Below are 12374 nucleotides of genomic sequence, written 5' to 3'. Positions count from 1 at the left end.
CTCAGGAGGCACACAGATGAAATTGATATTCTGAGAATTGTATTTCTGGGGGAAATTAGGGAATTTATTAAGTGAACGGTTTTAGCTTTAGCTAACTGATCTCTTTATAGATAGGTAGTTTCTTCAGCTCTTTTTATACCCCCAGCCAGGTCGGATGGGCTATTTCCTTAAAATAGGAAAGAAGCTGAAGTGCCTGTAAGATTGTACTGGCATTCAGGTTTTATTTGGGAAATTTTGTTTATTAATGGGAAACATATCCTTCTGCCATGGCTACCAATTTCCCTGGCGTTTGGCCATACCATTTTTGAAAAGCGAAAGTATCTGCAGAACTGAAGCATTTTCGTTTTATGAACGAACCTTCATTAATTGAAGGGTTATCACTTTTTAGATTCAGATAAGCCTGGTAGAACTCTTCAATCTTTTGTTTATTTACATGAGGATATGAAGGTCTGTTGTAAGTCTCACTGGCTGAAACCCATGATTAATGAAATTTGCTTTTTAAATATAAAATTGGGGAATGTCTCAACTTTATATATATAAAAGCGAAAACCACTCACACATTATCACGAAATCTCCAGAATGGTAAAGCCTAAAAACTTAAAATTTGGCACGTATGTTCCTCTTGGCTTCTAGGTGCTCACTAAGAAAGGATTTTTTCGATATGACCATCAGATCATTAGTATTTCATATATAGTATTATATTCACACGCTTTGATGCTAAAGAGTTTGACGTTCTACTCCCCCTCCCCACCTGAAAGGAACTCTGTTCCAACTGCCAGGTGCTTTATATTAATGCACTCTGATGCTACCCCTTCGCTAAACCGGGCATGGGCATGGCCAGGGTGTGACTTATCTAGCCTGCGGGCTGGGACATTTTACTCCCACTCCCCCTCTGTTCCAACTGCTAGTTGCCTTATATTAACACGCTCTGATGCTGTGGAGTTACACATTCTACATTAAGTTTCAGGCTCTATGTGTCAATTTATCACGCCTGAATCATATAGTTTCGGAGCGAAGCACGGGCATCCAGCTAGTTGTCTATAAAGAAAGGAGCTGCCATCCACCTACACCAATTTGTAGAAATTTCTCCTGGTCCTTCCCAACTTTCTAGACTGTTCCTTTTTATCTCAGTGTTGCAAAGGTTTGAAAAGGTTTCAGCACAAAACACCTATTTTTAGCACCTGCTTTTTTTTAATATACCCCATGGGTATTCTTTCAGATGCGAGGATTAGAACTGCATCTTTTCCTGCGAGCAAAGCCTCTGAAACATTCCTGCGCTGATCTCTTTGTTGAAATAAAGATACAGATGTGCCAGGATAAGTGAACAGCTGCAAGCCAGCACCCGGGAAAAGCCAGAACAAGATGCAACCAAATTTTACATTTCAGAAAGTCAGTTGCAAATAGCACTTTAGGGAAGATTTTGGATAAATGAGTAAACTGCTAAACAAGATTTAGAAATTGCCTCCCAACCTGGTTTCCTCCAGATGTGATAGACTGCGGGCCATGTTGTGAACTCCTGAATTGATCTGTTCCTTGCCCAAATCAATTTTGAAAGGACTATATAAATAAATAAAATTTAATGGAATTAATTCAAGCAGCAACCTGTATATAGCTTCTGTCCCAAATCTATATAACTCTTGTAGGGAAAATAGGAGGAGGAAGGAGTATTAGGTATGTTCAAGGTGTGTATGCTTTGTGTTCTTTAGAAATATAGTAAATGTGGGAAATAAATAAATAGTAAGCAAAGTCAATATTTGTTATTCGTATTTGTAGCACTTTTATTTTAAAATGGCTTGGGGTGGAATAACAATTGTAACACTCTAGAAATCTTGTTTTCATTCAGCAACCACAAGAGTTTTTCTTCCAAACAAGTTAGATCACTCTGGACTGTTTGATGCAGTTTTTGGCAGAGAACTTGAACATTTACCTGTCCCTCCCCACCCACCAAAACTTCTCTGCCAGAAAATAAACTTGTTCCATCCTGCTACGTCAACAAAGAGCTTGTCAAATGGCAATTCCTTCAGTTAAACACACTGTTGAAATATTTTACAGGGATTCTGCTAAACTGGAAGAGATGCCAAGTTCTGATGCCAAGTCAGTTCCTCCAGTAAGGCATGAGTCAAAGTTATAGGGGTGGAGAATAAAACGGCTGACGGATTGCCACAGCTGCACCAAAGAAGACAAAGCAGATCTCCGGTGCTTGTTAGCCACGAAACCAAAATGGACTTTTGGAAGATTCTATTGCTACTGATGCATTGCAGGAATGTAATTGGAGCTTCAGGTATTTTCCAGTTTTTTTATTTGGGAGGTTGTCTGTTTAAAAGAATGGCATTTAATGATAAGTTTCATGAGGCAACCCTTAAGTCTCTAGCACAGGATATGGGCACCACCCTAGGAGCTTCTTCAAGAGTTGCCACTAAATTGTTGTTTTAATATGACAGAAGAGGAACATTACACAGAAGTAATCATATTAACTGTTTAATCGATTTGCTTTTAGCTATATCCTTTCTTCTGGCAGATCAGATGCAGAGAAACCGGCTAAGTTATGTGCTGCTGGCAACTGCCATTTAGTTGGCAAAACTGAACCTTTTAAAGATTTATTTCCAAACATTAATATTTTCTACTCATTTTATGCTTTATATTTGGTATGCAGAGACTCCCTTTGGACATGTGTCTTCCTTTTAAGGGGCTGATCTGTGTTTATAATTAACTCAGGCAATTGGACTCATTTGAACCACACATAAATCAAGCCAAGTTTAGGGTTGTCGTTGCCCTACCCATTTCTTGACTATGGTGCTACTTAATTTTGGGAGAGCGGCTCAGGCACACCACTCAAAATCCAAGAAAAAAAAGTTGCTTGCCTTTGGTTTAAGACAAAAAAAAAAGGAATAGTTTTGCAGGGTGGGCTTGGCAAATGTGGGAAAAACTTGCAATTGCACAGGAACAATCCTAGATATTTTGCTGTCTGAAATAAAGAACTTTGGTTCTGGTGAATATAAATATTGAGCAATTTTATTGTGAATTTTCTGTCTGCTGATGCAGGTTTCTTCTGGCATATCTCAGACCTTCATCTTGACCCAGAGTACCAAAAGTCCACAGATCCCTTGAAGGTGTGTCCATCGGCTGGCACGCAGCCAGTGATCAGTCCAGGAACCTGGGGTGATTACTTGTGTGACGCACCCTGGATTCTTATCAATTCTTCTATTTATGCCATGAAGAAGATTCTTCCTGATCCAGACTTCATTCTTTGGACTGGGTAAAAAAAAAAAAAAAAAAAAAAAAGCATGAGTCCTATGCCTTGTAGTAAACAACAGAACAAACTTTTATTTCACCGCTTAGCTGGCTAACCATTCAAGAATAACTGTTCATTCATTCTCTTACTCAACTATCACAACGATTCAGGATTCCTATGCAAATATGTGAACATGTTAGTTCAAGAGAGATAGCTTGTTTGTTCGTTTGCTTATTTATTTATTAAATCTGTATGCTACTTACTCATAATTGCAGGTTACCTGTGATGGAAATAAAAAGCTTTAATGAGGTTGGGAATAAAACAGAGATAATGGACGGGAATATCTACATATCTGTCTTTGTAGATTTCAATCCCTTTTATCTCCCTGCTTCTTAACCTAATCACCTGTTAGGCTAATTTCTATCAGAGTTGAGACCTGGTTTGTACACTTATTGTATTCTTTCTTATATGTAGCTTATCTAGGTTTATGCCTAGTATCTGTAGGCTTCACTGGAATGTGTTTTTTGCTGTTTTCTAGAGATGATACTCCTCATGTGCCAGATGAAAAGCTGGGAGATAAAATCGTGTTGGAAATAATAGAAAAGCTAACTAAGCTGATCAGAGATGTCTTTCCAGGTACAAAATGCTAGAATAAGTGGGCAATAACAAACTAAGGCCTGTAAAAGGCCATAACCAAATGCGGCCTTTTACATTTTGTATAAAAGTTAACATGATACATTTATTGTTAACACCTATGTATTAGAGAAAACACAGAGAAAAGGGTACACATGTGATGGTTTTGTGAAGTTGTTCAATTGTTCTGGTGCAATTTTTTTATTAAATCACCGTTATTATGGTTAGTTGCTACAGTCAGCCAGATGTTTAGACTAGGTTATTATTATTATTAAAATGAGATGATGTTTAGAGCATTAAAAATATTAATTTTTGTTTTGCTGGCCGCAGCCAGTCACAGAGCAGCAAGATCTTGGAAAACAGGGAAGGATTTGAATATTTCTACATGGTTGCAAATACGTTGGATATCACTTTAATAGAAAAATTGATTGAAAAAATATTTCAATGATGAAGATGATGATTTTTATCCTATTTGGCTTAAATGTATTATGTGCAACAGAAACATACTGATTGCTTACTAGCCAATTCCATATTACTGGTTAATTAAATTAAATTATACATATTTTACTTTCATATGGTCTTCATTGTCCTGAAAATAAGATTATATGGGGTTCCAAAAGTTAGGTGTAAAGTGTACTTTTGGAAAAAAAAAACTCGTAGTCTAAATTAGTACTAAGCAGTGGGAGCGGAATAACTTTCCCATTCTGCTTTGTTCCAAATGTTTTGAGACTGCAAATTTCAACATTCCCAGCCATCACAGAGGTGTCAGATTGTGGAAGACAATAACAGAACGTTCGTCTTTGAAGGTTACTGAGAATATGTTGCCTAAGCAGACAAAATTGTATATATTCTGCTCTCAGGTTTCTCCAAGAAATATGTTCCCATTTCAGGATAATGGAAAGAATTTACATATGCCGGTATATTTCCTTAGGGGGGGAAATATAGCCCATTCTCCATAGCATGACTTGGTGCAGACAGCATATGAAATCCTAGCTAAGGGTTCATATGGTTGTTTGATGTTCCAGATATAGCAATGTTTTTCAACCTTAGTCACTTTTAAGATGTGTTGGCTTCAACTCCCAGAATTCTCCAGCCAGCATGCTGGTTAAAGAATTCTGGGAGTTGAAGTCCACACATCTTAAAGGGGCTAAGGTTGAGATTCATTTGAGATATAGAATATGTACGTGTTCACTATGTTTCAGAGTCCTTTTTGCTTTGGCTTTCCATATGCTCAGCTCCATAACTTCATAAATTTACCATCTGATGAAATTAAATTTAAATTTACCATCTGATGGTCAGTTTCAATCCATGACTTGATCTCCTTGTTTGGTGATTCTCTTGTCTAGGTCCACATTTTGTAAATTGATATAAGCTCAGATAAAAGTTAAGGTAAAGGTAAAGGTTCCCTTCGCACATACGTGCTAGTCGTTCCTGACTCTAGGGGGCGCTGCTCATCTCCGTTTCAAAGCCGAAAAGCCAGCACTGTCCAAAGACAACTCCATGGTCATGTGCCCGGCAAGACTAAACACCAAAGGTGCATGGAATGCTGTTACCTTCCCACCAAAGATGGTCTCTATTTTTCTACTTGCATTTTTTACAAAATGTGGGGGCACCTACTATCTGGAACGAGCTCCCCCCAGAGATACGGAGGATCCCGGATCTGTGCACCTTCCGCCGCGCTTTAAAGACCTTACTATTTCACCAGGCGGGCCTGGCCTAATTTTCTCCCTCTTTTATAAAAGATTTTTAATTTTTAAATATCTTTTAGTATTTTATACATTCAATTTTAAATTGGTTTTAAAAGTTTGGGGTTTTAAATTTGTCAGGGCCAAAATTATTTAATTTGATTTTATTCTACTTTTAAATTTTGTATGTATGTGTTTTATTGTTTGGCTGTGCACCGCCCTGAGTCCTTCGGGAGTAGGGCGGTATAGAAATCAAATCAAATAAATAAAAAAATAAATAAAAAATTACATGCTTTCGAAATGTTAGGTTGGCAGAAGCTGGGACAAGTAACTGGAGCTCACCCCGTTACACGGCACTAGGGATTCGAACCGCTGAACTGCCGACCTTTCAATCGACAAGCTCAGCATCTTAGCCACTGAGCCACCGCATCTCTGTTAGATAAAAGTTACACTGGTTGTAATTACTCTGTGCCGAGGTATACCACCTCTGGTACCCCTCTTCAGATTTTGATGGAAAAAAATAATTTTGAGTCCACGCATCATAGGAAACCATAATGTGATCTCGTTGTGAACTCCACCATTCAGATTTGTATGTAAAGTTTTATGCTTAGCATCAGATCAATCTAGGTTGGCTAAGACAAAAGATGTGTGATTTGCTTCTCCCTACTGTGGGACAGCTTTCTTTCTTATACCGTTCTCTACCAAGCTATATTCTTTCTTGCTTCCTTCAGATACTCAGGTCTATCCAGCAATGGGCAACCATGACTTCCACCCCAAAAATCAGTTTCCAGCTGAGGAGAACAAGATCTACAATGTAACAGTAGACCTATGGCGCGCTTGGCTTGATGAGGCCTCCATACAGACGTTCAGAAGAGGTATGTGATGGCAGATTGCACTTGCCCCCCCCCCAAAAAAAATGTTTCCTCTGATTCTAAATAAGGGGCTGTATGGAAACGAACTGGAGTTAGTAGTCCAACGATCCAGTTAATCAAATTAACTGCTTCCTACCAGACGCTCTCTGGTCCAAACTGACCTATTGACTGTTTTGCAGGTGCTTTCTACAGTCAATTGCTGCCTGGTGTTGGAGCAAGGAGGCGAATAATTGTCCTCAACACCAATCTGTACTATGAAAAGAATAATCGTTCCATGAGTCTGGAGGATCCAGGAGGCCAATTCCAGTGGCTGCAAACTCTGTTGACCAAGGCATCGGAAACGGGAGAAAAGGTTTCTTTCAGCTGCCTTATTTTCTTATTTTAAATAATACTTCTAAGCAGTAGTGGGATTCAAATAATTTAACAACCAGTTCTCTGCCCTAATGACCAGCTGGGTAGGCGTGGCTGGGTGGGCATGATCGACTCGACATCACTCATGTTGAGGGGCGCCTTGCCTTGCCTCACCCCTCCCCTCCCAGCCATTCCTTGTCCCACCCAGCCTCACCTCGCCTGGACTTTCCTCACTGGGCACTCACTGGCTGCTTGCCTGGACTCCTGGCCACTCACCCACCTGGACTGCAGGTGAGCGAGCAGCTGGGAGGTCAGGGAGCGAGCAGCTGGGATGCCAGGTAAGCAAGTGGCCAGAAGGCGAGGTGAACAGCCAGGAGGCAAGGCGAGGACTGGCTGGGAGGGGTGGGGCGAGGCAGGGCCAGGTGTGGTGTGGCACACTATTCAGCCAATTCGCCAAACTCCACAAAAAATTAGCTACCGGTTCTGTTGAACTGGTGCGAACCGGCTGAATCCCACCACTGCTTCTAAGCCTTTTTGGGACAGAACTATAATCAGGGTAATGTCTCAACTCAACTGCAAAAATGCATTCAGCACTATGAAGCGATTGTCAAAGATATATCTCTGGAATGTCAACACAATTCCGTAATGTCATGATTTCAAGAAGGAATTAAAGGATACATACATAATTAAATCACAATCCATGGTTTAAGCCATAATTAGTTAGGGTTACATTACATGCCAAGGCATAAGCACGGTTTGATTTCTAATAATAAAAAATGGGATAAGCATTTTATAATATATATATTTAATAAATAAAACTAAACCGTTTTACGATTTAGCGTGGTATGAATGAATCTAGCCAAAGAGAGTATGAATCCTAGATTGTAAGATCTACAAAGAGCCTTGGAAACCATTAAGTCCAACTTCCTTGTGCAGTTTAGGAGAAGGGTTTGTACCAAACCTATTCAGATCGAAGCCAACAAGCTGTAGATTATTTGTTTAAAATTTCTATAACAGGAGTTTCAGGTCTATATAGGTTGAGAGAACATATCTTGAGAGAGGATATTGGGAAAAGCAGAAATTTGGAGCCAGTTCTGGTCCCACCACTTCCCAAAGCATTGATCAGGCTAGCTGACGATCATGAGAGCACATCAGGTTGGGGAAGGCTAGGAAACTGTATCTCACAGTCTTTAGTATGTCATTTTTCCCCTGACTATCCCTTCTCTGATCTATCCCAGGTCTTTATTATTGGGCATGTTCCTCCTGGCATCTTTGAAAAGAAACGAGGTAAACCCTGGTTCCGAAAACACTTCAATCAAAGATACACAGAAATCATTCAGAAACATCATGCTGTAATTGCTGCGCAATTTTTTGGGCATCACCATACGGATAGTTTTAGAATGTTCTATGATAACAAAGGTACGTCCTCTGGAATTCTCTTGATGTCTTCCAGTCTGTAGAGCAACAGGGTTGTGGGGCAAAAGTACTTAATAGGAAGGCAAATAACGGGACTGGACTTTACTGGGAGCTTGGCAACTATCTAAAGATGTCATGTGTCTGACAACTGAAAAAATGTCATATAATTTAGCAGTCTCTTTAAAAAGAGACTGGACAATATGAAATGGCATAGAATCTCCTGCTGGGGTTGGACTAGAAGACTTCCAAGGTCCTTCCGACTCTGTTATTCTGTTATTCAACAAAATTTCCAGTTACCTTACATTAGCTGCCAAAAAAGCCTATAATAAAATAATATTTGCCCAGGGATAAGATCTGTGTCAGAATCCACCAGCAATTAGTATATTCCACAAAAGGAGAGCCATAATTGAATGGAGCATATTTTCCAATCCCTACCCATTTAAGATAGAGGGGGTGCCCCAAAAGTGATTGCAAGTTTTGCATTGCCAAAAGCAGTTCCTTGTCTCATCTGCCAATTGACACATCGTTGGGACTTGAATGCCACTATTCCAGTCTGCATATCACTCCATCATGGATTTATATCCTGTCTGGCAAGGAACTGACTGTTGTGGTATGCCGGTGGCCTGCGGAGCTGGCAGCAGAGTCGGACAGTGAGGAGGTTGGGGAGGAACATGGGCCAATCCTGAAGTCTGGGGAAGGCTCGGACGAGGGCTCTGTGTTGGAGGCAGAGATGGGGCCAGGGCCATCTGGGAGTTATGTGTGGACTCCGGAGCCTCCAGAGTTGGACGTCAGTTAGGAAGAGGAACAGAGGGAGCCTGTTCCCAGTGCACGCATGCGCAGAGCTGCCAGAAGGCAAGAACAGTTAAAACAAAAGGGTCGACTCAGGAGTAGGGCTTGGAGATGATTGGCCCCTCCCATAAGACATAAAGGAGGAGCAAAGGCACGTGGGCCTTTGCAGGAAGCAACTGTTGTTCATGCAACAACTGCAGCTCTATTTTGACTCTGTGTTTCTGTGTGGCCTTGCACAGTTAATTGGCAATTAGGTCTTGACAGCGTGTCAAGGGAGATAAAGGTGGGTGTTTATCACCCTTATCAGAAGAACTGTGGCAGACGTCTGTTGGACTCTTTACAACTATTTGGGACTCATCTGTGAATGAACAGATTGAGAATGAACAGGCCCTGAATGAGCAGAATTCACAGCCATAATAAGAAGGTTTTTGGGACTCATTGTGTGCTTTTACTGTATCAGGAAGCCTAAGTCAGAACACTGACAACATCAATCAGTCCTCAAAATAAAATGTGTGTCTATGTGTGCGTGTGATAAAATTCCCGACGCAGTTTGTCTTCTCTTTCAGATTCCCCGATCAGTGTCATATTTTTAGCTCCAGCAATTACACCTTGGAAGACAAGCTTGCCAGGTGTGCAGAATGGAGCCAACAACCCTGGCATCCGTGTTTTTAAATACGACCGTAGCACTCTGCTCGTGAAGGTAGAAAGAGAATTCCATTTATTGATGTTTGTCTCCAAGAAATCAGGGTGCCGGCTCCGGAGGTGATCCATGTAGCCACTGAGGGCAAGTTATTTTGCCCACTAGAGGTTTCTATATGGTCCCAATTGAGTTGGACTCCTGTGACTTGCTTGAATCCTATTCATATTGACAGCCTTGGGAAGGAACAGGGGAGATGCTGTAGAGAGCCGAGCAATAGTCATGAGGATCCTGCTGACCATCAGAAGGATTATGGCCTGATTCAAAAAATCCTGAAATGCAATGTTAGTTTATTTGACTGACATGGAGAACCCAGTTGTGTTAGTTGTCCTGGTTGCTACAGCCCAGGAAAGTGAAATGAAGAAAGGTGGAAAGTGAATTGGATCTCCTTTTTGACTGTCTTGACAGAGGGCAAAGGAAATATAATGGCTATCTGTCAGGCGCAAAGAATCAGGACCACCATTGGGTTACATATTCAAGCTTATTCACAAGAATCTGGTGAACTAAAATTTAGTATGAATTGGCCCCGGATAAGAATTCAGGAGGGGTGGACTTAGAGTACTTGTGGGAACGCAATGACTCTAAGCTGATGATGTATTTAACTCTACCCGCAGTTCTGCCTGTTCTCCTACACGCTATCTTCCATCATTATTAAGTTTACTACATCAGGCTGCAAAAAATGTAAATGTCCAGTAGATGGGACCAAAGAGTTGAGTTCTCTGTATGTTTTTGCTGCTATTGCATAGTTGTCTGAATTTCTGCAGCCTGAATCTGGTAGCTCACCTTGATCAGTTTTAACAGATTTCGTAGTATTTCTTCCAAATGTTTTCTGTTCCTTTTTTTTTTTTTTTTAGGATATAGTAACTTACTATTTAAACCTCACCCATGCTAACATGGGTACTCCTGAGTGGAAGAAAGAATACAGCCTGATAGAGGCATACAAGATCCCGGATGGTTCTGTTCGCTCCATGCATCTGCTCCTGGAGAAGCTTATGAGTGATGAAGGCCAGCTCCAGAAGTACTACCGGTATAATTCCGTGCAGTACGACAACTCAGTCTGCAATGATAGCTGCCAAACAGATCACATCTGTGCCATCAGAGAAGTTGACTTCGAAAAATACAATCAGTGTGTTATAGCCAGAAGTGCTGCAGCTGCAACCCCAATTCTGGACATTTTCTTACTTTGCCCTACAATGGGTCTCCTTACTTTAGGCCTCATCGACATCTTGAGCAAGCTGGGCCACAAATAGCACCATGCGGATTCCACAGAAGCAAAGAAGAAACACAGAATGTAGTGACAGTCACAGGGGACGGCATCCTGAGAATTTAGACCATCCATTTCTGATGAATTTTTGAATTGCAAACTCAACTGAACTTCATCATCAGATCAAAATTATTATTTTTCTTGCATTGGGATGGTGCAAGGTTTCCCTTGGAAAAAAACAAACACACACTTAGGTGGCAAAGCTTCTAATCTAAGAGTATCGTTGCTATGACTTCAAGAGTTCGGGATTGGGACGTTATGCTGCAGTGGCATAAAAGGGTATTTCAAACTGATGTTAGTGAAAGAGGAGAGGTTCTAATGGAATGTCCCAGAGCGTGGACTCCTCTTCTTTAACATCCACATGAAACTGCTGGTATCAATACGTTGCTGCTTCAGATCCTTTACCAACAGGTTCGCTGCCCCGTTTCTGGGTGGGCGTGGCCATGGTGGGCATGGCCTAGTCAGCCACCTGCACCACAGCAGGCGGGGGGCATTTTTCACTCTCCCCAGGCTCCAGAGGCTTTCCTCGAGCTTCTGAGAGGGTGAAAACAGCTTCCTCCAGAGGCCGGAAATAGGCCTGTTTCGGAATCTCCGGTAGGCCCGTTTTTTGCCCTCCCAGACCCTCTGCATGGTCCCTGCATTTACCTGGAATGATGAACGGGCCTCATGGAGACTCCTGGGAGGGGAGGGGAGGGGAGGGGAGGGGAGGGGAGGGGTGGGCGTTGCCAGCCAAGGGTTGCATTTGGGGGTTTGCTGAATCCCGGCGATCCTTGGCTAGATCGCCCCGAATCCTGCCGAACCACCGGGAACCCACCCCTGGCTGTTACCAATTTTACATCTCCAGTCCAGGCTGAGTAAATGACATTTTGGAATTCTTGATTTGATACCCAAACACTATAAAGAACTGGATTCAGTGAAACAGGTTCAACTGAAAACTCAGTGGAGTTACCATTTATGCCAATATCTTCAGTTGCACATGTGTAGAAAATGAATGTGTGTAAATCAACACAATAGTTTGATTGGAAATCTTTATCTTCTGCTGAGGGCACCTTGGAATCACAGATTCAATAAATTTTCAAAAGATTGTTTAATTGTTTTGGTTTTTACTGCCCTAAATTGAGATTAAGGGGAAATTTTCCTTATACGAAACTTTGTTAACTTTTAGGAAGGGAGTAAACCTGCTCTTCTAGAGAGCTTTTGTTGAGAAGCCCACTTAGATAGACAGTAGCTCTGCAATATGGTTGGTTTTAGGTTGTAGACTGTTATATTTTTAGAACTGTAAGCCACCTGTGACCAGTAGTGGGCTGCTGCCCGATTCGGACCAATTCGGGCAAACCGGTAGTTCCAACAATCAGCTGCCCCCCACCCCTGCTCTATCCTGTCCTATATTTCCTTCTTTCTGGCTCAGCTGATTCACACAACATAGCTGATTTCC

The 12374-nt window shown here is 41.4% G+C and overlaps 1 protein-coding gene across 1 annotated transcript; it reads left to right on the top strand.

Moving 5' to 3' along the window:
• Nucleotides 1-2160: 2160 nt before the first annotated feature.
• Nucleotides 2161-11646, top strand: SMPDL3B (sphingomyelin phosphodiesterase acid like 3B). The gene is made up of 8 exons (XM_070949382.1): nt 2161-2281; nt 3043-3256; nt 3771-3868; nt 6282-6425; nt 6602-6774; nt 8012-8192; nt 9545-9678; nt 10530-11646. Exons 1-8 carry the CDS (start codon nt 2221-2223, stop codon nt 10923-10925), a joined length of 1401 nt encoding a protein of 466 aa, XP_070805483.1. The 5' UTR covers nt 2161-2220; the 3' UTR covers nt 10926-11646.
• The last annotated feature ends 728 nt before the right edge of the window (nt 11647-12374 follow it).

This window comes from Pituophis catenifer, unplaced genomic scaffold (assembly GCF_029215685.1).
Source record: "Pituophis catenifer annectens isolate HBS135680 unplaced genomic scaffold, rPitCat1.0.hap2 SCAF_9, whole genome shotgun sequence".
Taxonomy (NCBI): Eukaryota; Metazoa; Chordata; class Lepidosauria; order Squamata; family Colubridae; genus Pituophis; species Pituophis catenifer.
Note: the sequence above shows the minus strand (reverse complement) of the source record. Positions and strands in the feature narration are given on the sequence as shown.

Coding starts and splice junctions, on each gene's coding strand:
- SMPDL3B (XM_070949382.1), top strand. CDS start 2,221: ATGGACTTTTGGAAGATTCTATTGCTACTGATGCATTGCAGGAATGTA. Junction 6,775..8,011: donor CATCGGAAACGGGAGAAAAG/GTTTCTTTCAGC, acceptor GATCTATCCCAG/GTCTTTATTATTGGGCATGT. Junction 9,679..10,529: donor GTAGCACTCTGCTCGTGAAG/GTAGAAAGAGAA, acceptor TTTTTTTTTTAG/GATATAGTAACTTACTATTT.